Source organism: Salvelinus alpinus, chromosome 6, assembly GCF_045679555.1.
Source record: "Salvelinus alpinus chromosome 6, SLU_Salpinus.1, whole genome shotgun sequence".
NCBI lineage: Eukaryota > Metazoa > Chordata > Actinopteri > Salmoniformes > Salmonidae > Salvelinus > Salvelinus alpinus.
In genome coordinates, this window is record NC_092091.1 from 75,083,408 (window position 1) to 75,096,720 (window position 13,313).

The following is a 13,313-nucleotide window of genomic DNA, read 5'->3' on the forward strand; positions in this document are numbered from 1 at the left end:
TATAATACCTTATCACGAGTCAAAGAAAATAATATGGATCCTGTAGGACACAATGAACTGTAGGACACTGGAAAACAATAGTGTACATCTACAGGTTTACAGTTGACATGATATTTTATTTACTGACAGAGATATAGGAGAATCTAGTACAATACAGAGACAGTTTTGCAGGACACAGACTAAAAGGCATACTCTTACATAGTTGGTGAAAGGTGGCGCTCACACAGAACACATACTGTACAACGAGTGGACAAAACATTAGGAACACCTGCTCTTTCCATGACAGACTGACCAGGTGAATCCAAATGAACTCTATGATCACTTATTGATGTCACCTGTTAAATCCACTTCAAATCGGTGTACATGAAGGGGAGTAGACAGGCTAAAGGATTTTTAAGCCTTGAGAGAATTGAGACCTGGATTGTGTATGTGTGGCATTCAGAGGGTGAATGGGGGGTGCAACTCAATATTAGGAAGGTGTTCTTACTGCTTTGTCCACTCAGTGTAAATCATAATACAATGACAGGTTATATTGACGTGCATAATTCAAATGTTAAATCATACTTCTGATCGTTTAAGGCTGGTTAACGCTTGGCTCTTGTTGCAGAACGACAGAAGGGAAGAGAAGCAAAGAGCTGCAGTGCCTGGTTATATAATGAACCTACAGTGGAGGTTGGAAACACATTGGCTCCCTCACTGAGCAATGTGTCATTTTAGATTTGGGGAACTATAAGTGATCATGGAGACCTTGGTCTTCATTACAGGGCTAATCACAAGAAAACACTGTGTGTGTGTTTGTGTGTCAGAGGAGGCTGGTGGGAGGAGCTATAGGAGGATGGGCTCATTGTAATGGCTGGAATGGAATTCATGGAATGGAGTCTAACGTGGTTTCTATATGTTTGATACCGTTCCACCTGTTCCATTCCAAGTCTTTACAATAAGCCGTCCCTATAGCACCTACCATCAGCCGCCTCAGGTGTGTGTGTGCCACTACGGGTGCATGCATGTTTGTGGCTAAGTGCTGGTTTTGTTCCACTACGACAGCTGGTCTCTACAGGAGGGGGTGGGAAGAGATACATGGACGGACGATGGCTGGTCTCTACAGGAGGGGTAGATATAAAGGGACGGACGATGGCTGGTCTCTACAGGAGGGGGAAGATATAAAGGGACGGACGATGGCTGGTCTCTACAGGAGGGGGAAGATATAAAGGGACGGACGATGGCTGGTCTCTACAGGAGGGGGAAGATATAAAGGGACGGACGATGGCTGGTCTCTACAGGAGGGGGAAGATATAAAGGGACGGACGATGGCTGGTCTCTACAGGAGGGGTAGATATAAAGGGACGGACGATGGCTGGTCTCTACAGGAGGGGGAAGATGTAAAGGGACGGACGATGGCTGGTCTCTACAGGAGGGGGAAGATATAAAGGGACGGACGATGGCTGGTCTCTACAGGAGGGGGAAGATATAAAGGGACGGACGATGGCTGGTCTCTACAGGAGGGGGAAGATATAAAGGGACGGACGATGGATGGTCTCTACAGGAGGGGGAAGATATAAAGGGACAGACGATGGCTGGTCTCTACAGGAGGGGGAAGATATAAAGGGACGGACGATGGCTAGTCTCTACAGGAGGAGTAAGATATAAAGGGACGGACGATGGCTGGTCTCTACAGGAGGGGGAAGATATAAAGGGACGGACGATGGCTGGTCTCTACAGGAGGGGGAAGATATAAAGGGACGGACGATGGCTGGTCTCTACAGGAGGGGTAGATATAAAGGGACGGACGATGGCTGGTCTCTACAGGAGGGGGAAGATATAAAGGGACGGACGATGGCTGGTCTCTACAGGAGGAGTAAGATATAAAGGGACGGATGATGGCTGGTCTCTACAGGAGGAGTAAGATATAAAGGAACGGATGATGGCTGGTCTCTACAGGAGGAGTAAGATATAAAGGAACGGATGATGGCTGGTCTCTACAGGAGGAGTAAGATATAAAGGGACAGACGATGGCTGGTCTCTACAGGAGGAGTAAGATATAAAGGGATGGACGGCTCATTTCCTTTTTTCTTTCTCCGCCCCCAGACACCGCACCCCCTCCAGCAGCATAGGAGTACCATGGTGACGATCTACAGAGAGAGGGAGAAGGGGATGGAGGGAGAGAGAGGGAAAAGAGAGAGGGAAGGAGGGAGAGGGTGGGGTAGATTGGGTTGGTGGGTAAGAGATAGGGAGAAAGAGGGAGGGAGGGAGATTGAGAAAGAGAGCGGAAGAGTCACTGTTATTTTGCTGAGTAAAGGATCATATTGAGTGTGTGATGTAGAGGAAGTTGCAGAGACCTCTTAGTACACCAGAGGGTGCTGGCCACCCTTTAACACTGACAGGCCATACATAGTACATCTGTTGCATAATAGCATTTAACTCAGCAGTATGCCTTACTGTAAATACCATAAGTAAGTGGTAACTAATTGCAGATATTTCCCCTATTAACACAGGGTTACTGCCCAGATGATCAGTATGTGTGTCACTGTGTGTGTTTCTGTGTGTATGACTGTGTCCATACATGACCAGGCACACAGGAGTAACTCACCCATGACCCGGGCCTGTAGCCTGACCCGCAGACGTTGGTCCTTCTTCCCCCGGCTGACCAGGGTCAGCTCCTCCTGCAGCACCCCCTCCTGGTGGGTGGTGTACTCACACGTCACCTTCACCCCACCTAGAGGGAGGGAAGGAGGGAGGGAGGGGGATAGCAGGAGATGGCAGATGGACCAAGAGAAACAAGGAATGGATGGAGAGAGGGAGAGAGACAGGGAATGGACGGAGAGAGGGAGAGAGACAGGGAATGGACGGAGAGAGGGAGGGAGACAGACAGAGAGGTAAAAAAGAAAGGGAGAGAAATAAAGAAATACAGAAAGAAGGAGAGAAAGATGGAGACAGTCAATAATAAAAGGACAGGAATGTTCGGGGAAAGAGTGACATGAAGACAGAGACAAAAAGGCGTCAGAAAGACAGAAGTAACGTAAGACTGAGAGACAGTAGTCTATTGAGTATTTACTTCAATGTAATTGGCCATAGCTTCCCCACATACCATAAAATCTGTGTCCGAAATGCCACCATATTACCTATATAGTACACTAATTTGATCAGGGCCTATAGGGAACATTCAATGTTTCAAGTTAATAGAATAGGCTGCTATCCAGGACACAACCCAGGGTTTTCTTACAGGAAGCCACTCTGAAAGCCCAGCGGGGAGCTCAGATTCTTTCCCCCTAAAATTCAAATGGCGCTTTATTCCCTACATTGTGTACTACCTTTGACCAGAGGTCTATGGGCCCGCCGTATGGGCCCTGGTCGAAAGCAGTGCACTGTATAGGGAATAGGGTGCAGGGGAACATTTGGGATGAAGCCAGGGAATCAAATCAAATTTTATTGGTCACATGTGCCGAATACAAAAGGTGTAGACCTTACAGTGAAATGCTTACTTACGAGCCCATAACTAACAATGCAGTTGGAATAAGAAAAATAAATAAAAGTAACAAGTAATTAAAGAGCAGCAGTAAAATAACAATAGTGAGACAATATACAGGGGGTACCGGTACAGAGTCAATGTGCGGGGGCACCGGTTAGTCAAGGTAATTGAGGTAATATGTACATGTAGGTAGAGTTATTAAAGTGACTATGCATAGATGATAACAATAGAGAATAGCAGCGGTGTAAAAGAGAGGGGGGGGGGGGGGGTGGAGGCAATGCAAAAGCATCTCCTCTTCTGGTCTCCTCTCTCTGAATCGATTCAGGGCTGAAATGGGAGCTGATGGATTGATCTCTTTGGTTTTTGTTCCCCTCTGGTAATGACTGTCTGATAGTGGTTACTTTCCTCTGGTAATGACTGTCTGGTGGTGGTTATATTTCTCTGGTAATGACTGTCTGATAGTGGTTACTTTCCTCTGGTAATGACTGTCTGATGGTGGTTATATTCCTCTGGTAATAACTGTCTGGTGGTGGTGGTTATATTCCTCTGGTAATGTCTGTCTGGTGGTGGTTATATTCCTCTGGTAATGACTGTCTGGTGGTGGTTATATTCCTCTGGTAATGACTGTCTGGTGGTGGTTATATTCCTCTGGTAATGACTGTCTGGTGGTGGTTAAATTCCTCTGGTAATGACTGTCTGATAGTGGTTACTTTCCTCTGGTAATGACTGTCTGGTGGTGGTTATATTCCTCTGGTAATAACTGTCTGGTGGTGGTGGTTATATTCCTCTGGTAATGTCTGTCTGGTGGTGGTTATATTCCTCTGGTAATGACTGTCTGGTGGTGGTTATATTCCTCTGGTAATGACTGTCTGGTGGTGTTTATATTCCTCTGGTAATGACTGTCTGGTGGTGGTTAAATTCCTCTGGTAATGACTGTCTGATAGTGGTTACTTTCCTCTGGTAATGACTGTCTGGTGGTGGTTATATTCCTCTGGTAATAACTGTCTGGTGGTGGTGGTTATATTCCTCTGGTAATGACTGTCTGGTGGTGGTTATATTCCTCTGGTAATGTCTGGTGGTGGTGGTTATATTCCTCTGGTAATAACTGTCTGGTGGTGATTATATTCCTCTGGTAATGACTGTCTGATAGTGGTTACTTTCCTCTGGTAATGACTGTCTGGTGGTGGTTATATTCCTCTGGTAATAACTGTCTGGTGGTGGTGGTTATATTCCTCTGGTAATGACTGTCTGGTGGTGGTTATATTCCTCTGGTAATGTCTGGTGGTGGTGGTTATATTCCTCTGGTAATAACTGTCTGGTGGTGATTATATTCCTCTGGTAATGACTGTCTGATGGTGGTTATATTCCTCTGGTAATGACTGTCTAGTGGTGGTTATATTCCTCTGGTAATAACTGTCTGGTGGTGGTTATATTCCTCTGGTAATAACTGTCTGGTGGTGGTTATATTCCTCTGGTAATGACTGTCTAGTGGTGGTTATATTCCTCTGGTAATGACTGTCTGGTGGTGGTTATATTCCTCTGGTAATAACTGTCTGGTGGTGGTTATATTCCTCTGGTAATGACTGTCTAGTGGTGGTTATATTCCTCTGGTAATGACTGTCTGGTGGTGGTTATATTCCTCTGGTAATAACTGTCTGGTGGTGGTTATATTCATCTGATAATAACTGTCTGGTGGTGGTTATATTCCTCTGGTAATGAATGTCTGGTGGTGGTTATATTCCTCTGGTAATAACTGTCTGGTGGTGGTTATATTCCTCTGGTAATAACTGTCTGGTGGTCGTTATATTCCTCTGGTAATGTCTGTCTGGTGGTGGTTATATTCCTCTGGTAATGATTGTCTGGTGGTCGTTATATTCCTCTGGTAATAACTGTCTGGTGGTGGTTATATTCCTCTGGTAATGACTGTCTGGTGGTGGTTATATTCCTCTGGTAATAACTGTCTGGTGGTGGTTATATTCCTCTGGTAATAACTGTCTGGTGGTGGTTATATTCCTCTGGTAATGACTGTCTAGTGGTGGTTATATTCCTCTGGTAATAACTGTCTGGTGGTGGTTATATTCCTCTGGTAATAACTGTCTGGTGGTGGTTATATTCCTCTGGTAATGACTGTCTAGTGGTGGTTATATTCCTCTGGTAATGACTGTCTGGTGGTGGTTATATTCCTCTGGTAATGACTGTCTAGTGGTGGTTATATTCCTCTGGTAATGACTGTCTGGTGGTGGTTATATTCCTCTGGTAATAACTGTCTGGTGGTGGTTATATTCATCTGATAATAACTGTCTGGTGGTGGTTATATTCCTCTGGTAATGAATGTCTGGTGGTGGTTATATTCCTCTGGTAATAACTGTCTGGTGGTGGTTATATTCCTCTGGTAATAACTGTCTGGTGGTCGTTATATTCCTCTGGTAATGTCTGTCTGGTGGTGGTTATATTCCTCTGGTAATGATTGTCTGGTGGTCGTTATATTCCTCTGGTAATAACTGTCTGGTGGTGGTTATATTCCTCTGGTAATGACTGTCTGGTGGTGGTTATATTCCTCTGGTAATGACTGTCTGGTGGTGGTTATATTCCTCTGGTAATGACTGTCTGGTGGTGGTTAAATTCCTCTGGTAATGACTGACTGGTGGTGGTTATATTCCTCTGATAATAACTCTGGTGGTGGTTATATTCCTCTGGTAATAACTGTCTGGTGGTGGTTATATTCCTCTGGTAATGACTGTCTGGTGGTGGTTATATTCCTCTGGTAATAACTGTCTGGTGGTGGTTATATTCCTCTGGTAATGACTGTCTGGTGGTGGTTATATTCCTCTGGTTATAACTGTCTGGTGGTGGTTATATTCCTCTGGTAATGACTGTCTGGTGGTGGTTATATTCCTCTGGTAATAACTGTCTGGTGGTGGTTATATTCCTCTGGTAATAATTGTCTGGTGGTGGTTATATTCCTCTGGTAATAACTGTCTGGTGTTGGTTATATTCCTCTGGTAATGATTGTCTGGTGGTCGTTATATTCCTCTGGTAATAACTGTCTGGTGGTGGTTATATTCCTCTGGTAATGACTGTCTGGTGGTGGTTATATTCCTCTGGTAATGACTGTCTGGTGGTGGTTATATTCCTCTGGTAATGACTGTCTGGTGGTGGTTAAATTCCTCTGGTAATGACTGACTGGTGGTGGTTATATTCCTCTGATAATAACTCTGGTGGTGGTTATATTCCTCTGGTAATAACTGTCTGGTGGTGGTTATATTCCTCTGGTAATGACTGTCTGGTGGTGGTTATATTCCTCTGGTAATAACTGTCTGGTGGTGGTTATATTCCTCTGGTAATGACTGTCTGGTGGTGGTTATATTCCTCTGGTTATAACTGTCTGGTGGTGGTTATATTCCTCTGGTAATGACTGTCTGGTGGTGGTTATATTCCTCTGGTAATAACTGTCTGGTGGTGGATATATTCCTCTGGTAATAATTGTCTGGTGGTGGTTATATTCCTCTGGTAATAACTGTCTGGTGTTGGTTATATTCCTCTGGTAATGACTGTCTGGTGGTGGTTATATTCCTCTGGTAATAATTGTCTGGTGGTGGTTATATTCCTCTGGTAATAACTGTCTGGTGTTGGTTATATTCCTCTGGTAATAACTGTCTGGTGGTGGTTATATTCCTCTGGTAATGACTGTCAGTGGTGGTTATATTCCTCTGGTTATATTCCATCCTACCTCACTCTCCATGGGTCGGATGGCATTTGTGGGGAACAGGGGATGGAGAGCAGATCCAAAGAATGTAGAATAGGTGATAAAAGGGGAAGAGGTAGGGAAATTGTCGCCTTTGCGCCAGACAATAATTCATTGGGGACAGAGGATGGAGGGGGAGAGTGGAGAGGGAGAAAAGGTAGAAGAAGGAAGGAGACCTTCGCCAGTCATCCAGACAGACATTCAAGTTTCACAGGTTTGATATCATACCGGTTACTGTAATAGTAGGTTACAGTAATGACAAAAATCCGGTTACTGTAATAGTAGTTTACAGTAATGACAGAAACAGTGTCTTGTTATGGTGGTAATATGTTTGTTGGCAGAGACATGGGAGATCAGATATGCCTTGTTAGTGGTTTTCTGCCACTTTCAGGTCTACACTGCACCCATCTTTACCAGTATATCCACTCAATTCATATCCATTTGGACGATTTGGATCCTGTACAAGGAACACAGAAGCAATCATCTCAGTTTCTATCCTGGGTCGCATTCAAAAGGCTTTGAACAGTATAAAAACTGACTGAAACAGGAAGGGACTACCTGGACTCCAATTACAAACACTAATTTTCCATTGCAAAACGGTTTAACGTTTTCTTTGGCATGCCCTAATGAAACTGGTCTCCCACGTACCCTCTGGTGTGGGTGTGACACGGTTGACTTTGAGGAGGGGTCTGGGAGTCGGTGATGAGGAGGAAGGGAGGGAGCACACATCTTTCCCCAGCACAGGCACCTCTGGGAGGGTGAAGACGATCTCATAACGATGCAGACTCCTCAGGAACCCTACCTGGACGGACAGACGGACGGACAGACGGACAGACGGACAGAGAGAGAGAGAGAGAGAGAGAGAGAGAGAGGAGAAACACAGTACAAATTACATAAACACTTATTAAATACTCACACACTTCTTATGAAATGCGTTAAGGAGTTCTTATGAAGGTACCCATCAGGGGTGCATTCAGCAGGGCATAACGTTATAGACATATGTTATGAAGAACAAACATGGCTCTATGACCTGTAGAATAAGGAATCATGTCTGCTCTATTCATAACATTTCAATCTGCAATGTTCAACAATGTTTGCCTACTGAACTTGGCACAAGGAATTCGAGCATTCGTCTTCCAAACCCCGCCCACCTTAACCAGGAAGTTCCCATCAGGCTCTGGGAGAGCAGGGATGGACGAATCGTTGGCTTTGTCCTCACGGTGAACAGGGGAGCCCATGGCATCCTCGTCGTCAGGGAAACGCACGCTTCCTCCCTTCGAGGTCGACCCTGGGGAAGAGGCAGTAAGAGCGTGACTCGGTCAGGAACAGAAATACACACACAGGCACGTACTGTACACATGCACACACATAGAGTATAATTCATGCATGGCGATGCAGCTGTATACGACTGCAAGTTTTCATTGCGCTTTTATGAGAGAGAGAGTGAGACAGAGAATGAGAGAGCGAGAGAGAGAGGGAGAGAGTTAGTGTTTTGGTCCATCAGTATAACTTAGGTCTGACATGGCATTAGGGCTTTACAAACAAAGGGAAGGGAATTGAAAATCCATGCACTTAGAGACAATCGCTGGCAGATAAATGAATTAATGTTTGGGCGATATCAGTTGTATTCACACAGACAGAGGGGCAGACGGACAGACAGACAGACAGAAACAGACACACATAGAAGTCAAGGACTCACCCTTCCTGCCTGTTGCCATGTCAATGTCAGGCCAGGAATGATGGATCACACTGTATCAGCCTGAATTTGTGATGTCATCATTACCCTCCTTCAGAGAACATGACAAGGAACAATGTAGGGAGATAGAGAGGGAGAACAAGAGAGATGGAGAGAGAAAAGGGGGGAGCAGATGAGGAATGAAAGAGGGGAAGAGTGAGGTGAAAGAGGGAGAGAAAGAGAGACCAAGTCACAATTTCTTTGTAAAGGTGACAGCTCATCAACAACAGTTTCTTCTGGCTTCTGTCATTTTCTGCCAAAAAGTTCCCTCAGACTCAACCACCTCTTCGAACTAGAAGTAGGACAAAGTAGCCCCTAGGCCTAGACACTAATTTAAGGTCAGTTAAACACTTTCCCCTCTAATTACGGTCATGATTTGGGTATAAGCGATGGCTGATCCTAGACCTGTGAATCAAAATAGGAAAAGCACTCACACATCTGAGGTTACTTGTCGCATGGTGTTAATCAATAATTCTATGATATTCTTAACGTAAAAGTCGAATAAATTAAAGTGTCACCGGCAAAGTCATAATGGTAAAGTGGTTTATTTTCTTTAGTTCTGTGCCAGGTAGCAACTCCTGCCCAAAAGTACTCTGGTACTGTAGATTATCAATCTGCTGGATAGAGCCCTAGACTGAGTTCAAAATGGTACCCTAGTGCATTTCTTTTAACAAGGTCCCATAGGGGAATAGGGTGCCATCTGTTCGGCACGTCAACAATAACCTTTGACCTTTAATTTAATCGTACTGCGGCTTTATCAATATCATTAGAAGCGCCCAGCTGTGAGTCCAGTCCAGTGTTGCAGACAAAGGCGCGGCTAAACGACTCACTGACCTGCTCACAAAAGAAGCTTAACTCAGCCCCCAAAGCTTACCGGCGGGATTAGAGGAAGAAACTAGAAAGAGTAATATCTTACAGTTTTACCATGGGGAGTTGGGTACCTAGCCTAATTCACACAATCCTCTCTAATACGGAAACACTGGGAGGGGGAATAGCCTTGAGTGTTATGTAACCTAAACTAGAATGGGGAGAAAATAGAACACAGAACAGAGAGAAGCTCATTCCATTCCTCATTCAAACTCAATCCACTCTATTTATAACGGACTTAATGTACCATCGACAGGTATCCAGTGGTGGAAAAAGTACCCAATTGTCATCCTTGAGTTAAAGTAAAGACCCTAATAGAAAATGACTGAAATGGAAGTGAAAGTAGTATACTACTTGAGTAAAAATCTAAAACGATCTGGTTTTAAATACACTTAAAGATGCACCATGCAGAAATAACTCCATCATTTCCTGGTTGCTAAAATTGTAATAGGTTGCCTAATTCCAGTTTATGTGGCAAAACAAGCAAGTAGAGAATCATTGTACCATGAAAACTGCTGTGAAATATATTTTCCATAAGCAAAGATATTTTATTTTAAGCTGTTTGAAGCTTGTGTACAAAACGGAAAGTAAAAGACTCAAAAACAAAACTTAAGAACGGGAAGCATAGAAATGGAACACATAGAATATATACACCACTTCTTAGACTTGCTTTCAATGAGAATGACATATCTATCACTCACATTTCTATGTGCATTTGGTTGGGGTCACCCAAAAAGTTACATATTGTAGCTTTAAGTATCAAATGTAGAAGCTATAAATCCTCCCAAATTCCTTATATTAAGCAAACCAGACGGCACAATTTCCTTTTTTTTATGGATAGCCAGGGGCACACTCCAACACTGACCACCAGACCATTTACAAACACTCAGACATCATTTACAAACAAAGCATCTGTGTTAAGTGAGTTCGCCAGATCAGAGGCAGTATGGATGACCAGGGATGTTCTCTTGATAAGTGTATGAATTGGACCATTCTTCCCTGTAGTGCTAAGCATTGGAATGTTATCGAGTAGCCTAGCCTACTGTTGGTGTCAGGGAAAATAAGGCCTAGTAAAAAGTACAGTCCATTTGGAAAGTATTCAGACCCCTTCACTTTTCCCACATTTTTTTACGTTACAGCATTATTCAATTTTTTTAATAATTTTTTTATCAATCTACACACAATACCCGATAATGACAAAGCGAAAACAGGTTTTTAGAAATGTTTACAAATGTATTAAAAATAAAAAGCATAAATACCTAATTTACATAAGTATTCAGACCCTTTGCTATGAGACTCGATATTGAGCTCAGGTGCATCCTGTTTTCATTGATCATCCTTAAGATGTTTCTACAACTTGATTGGAGTCCACCTGTGATAAAATAAATTGATTGGACATGATTTAGAAAGGCACACACCTGTCTATTTAAGGTCCCACAGTTGACAGCGCACGTCAGAGCAAAAACCAAGCCATGAGGTCGAAGGAATTGTCTGTAGAGCTCCGAGACAGGATTGTGTTAAGGCACAGATCTGGGGAAAGGTACCAAAAAAATTCTGCAGCATTGATGGTCCCCCAAAAAACAGTTGCATCCATCATTCTTGGAGTGGCTTCGGGACAAGTCTCTGAATGTCCTTGAGAGGCCCAGCCAGAGCCCGGATTTGAACCCAATCGAACATCTCTGGAGACCTGAAAATAGCTGTGCAGCGACACTCCCCATCCAACCTAACAGAGCTTGAGAGGATCAGCAGAGAAGAATGAGAGAAACTCCCCAAATACAGGTGTGCCAAGCTTGTAGCCTCATACCCAAGAAGACTCAAGGCTGTAATCAATGCCAAAGGTACTTCAACAAAGTACTGAGTAAAGGGTCTGATACTTATGTAAATGTGATATTTCATTTTTTTGCAAACCTGTTTTTCTTTGTCATTGTGGAGTAGTATGTGTAGATTGATGAGTTAAAATACAAAAATTCCAATAAGGCTGTAACCTAACAAAATGTGGAAAAAGTCAAGGGGTCTGAAAACTTTCAGAATGCACTGTTGTAGGCTTCAAGTAAAGTACAGATATCCCCCCCCCCAAAAAAAAAAAATTAAGTAGTAGTCTACTTCAAAGTATATTTTACTTTGTTACTTTACACCACTGCAGTTATCAATGGGACCTGGACGCATTGTGCAAAGGCATCGCGGTTGGTAGGCTTCTACCTTATTTGACACTGTCACTGTTCTACATGCAAATGCGGCACTGTTGGGAACGACCCAGCCCCGAGCCGCCACCACCGCATCAACAGAGAGGGACATCGATACGTGCGCCGTCCGGGACATTTTTTTACCGGTTTTAGACAAATTACAAAATACTTGCGAATAGGAAGTGTTCCTTCGGCTGGTTGGGTTGTTTATTGAATATATAGCCAATTCAATGCTGTTCCTTTCAATCACATAGCCCACCAGTGTTTTTATTCTAATGTTACAATTTCCATATTGACGATCACACACACTGCATGCCCATTGGATGGGGTGCGCATCAAAACTGGACCATAGGCACAGAGTTGCATTTGCTGTCGTTTCAACGGATGGGCAAAACTGCAACGAATAGATTTGGACAACAACAACATATTCGTTATATTGTCATTGTGACATAAATCAAATCGAATATATTCAACCTGGGAGAGACAGACAGACAGACAGATGGGCAGATAGCCTAGCCTACGCCCAGTTAGATGTCAATACGATATGAACCTCCGAACTGGATTCCCCCCAGGTGCAAGAAAGCGTTTATGAAAATGTGCAACGTAATTAAAAAACCTATCGAAGCACTTACCTCTTTGGAGATTTGTTCAGTGCTTAGTGATGATGGTATCTGACAGTGGAAAGCGTGACCATCCCAAACGGCATGCTGCTTGCTGTGTTTGTCTAATCTCTTATTTCCGAGGCTCTACTCAGTCTCCTCTCCAGCTCTCCTCCTCCGGACCGACGCAGTCTACAACAGCCATGCATGGCGCGTCGCTTTCTCGGTGACCTATAGCTGCAGTCTTTGGCGGATGCAGGCATCGCGAGGAGGGGAAGTTTTTCAACACCCCTCGTGTAAACGTCACGTTTACACTGTAATTATTCTGTCTATTAGATAGTTGTGGTATTGACCCTATACCTGCTTTCAGATTTAATGAAATGCAGGCTATCAATTGGATAAATATTTTATTTGTAGCCTTATTGAATATGCTAATTTAATAGGCTCTAACAGGTTATAATATAATATAATAGCCTATACAATACTGTACTGGAAAGTTCAACAAGATGGACAACTCAAGGTCAGGGTTATTTTAGAAAAATTCATGCAATGATTTATTAGATTAGCCTCCAATTGAACTCCTATTACAACATGATTCAAATATATTCTGTCACTAATATAGTTTTCCAAAGAATATTCAGTCTCATTCACCCCAGGCTATCCAATATGGTAGGTTCAATCCCCACATTCCATAAATTGTAAATATAGTTGTATGTTT

The 13,313-nt window shown here is 43.5% G+C and overlaps 1 protein-coding gene across 2 annotated transcripts; it reads right to left on the minus strand.

Annotated features, from left to right (window-relative positions):
- Positions 1-95: 95 nt before the first annotated feature.
- On the minus strand, positions 96-12,809 carry LOC139579376 (adipose-secreted signaling protein-like). 2 transcript variants are annotated; one of them, XM_071407951.1, is made up of 6 exons: positions 12,629-12,807; positions 8,911-8,998; positions 8,363-8,499; positions 7,860-8,013; positions 2,588-2,713; positions 96-2,129 (listed from the first exon to the last, which is right to left on the minus strand). In XM_071407951.1, exons 2-6 carry the CDS (start codon positions 8,927-8,929, stop codon positions 2,056-2,058), a joined length of 510 nt encoding a protein of 169 aa, XP_071264052.1. In that variant the 5' UTR covers positions 8,930-8,998; positions 12,629-12,807; the 3' UTR covers positions 96-2,055. The 2 variants fall into 2 exon arrangements, with proteins under 2 accessions (XP_071264052.1, XP_071264053.1); XM_071407952.1 differs by lacking the exon at positions 8,911-8,998 and having other exon boundaries at positions 12,629-12,809.
- Positions 12,810-13,313: the final 504 nt, after the last annotated feature.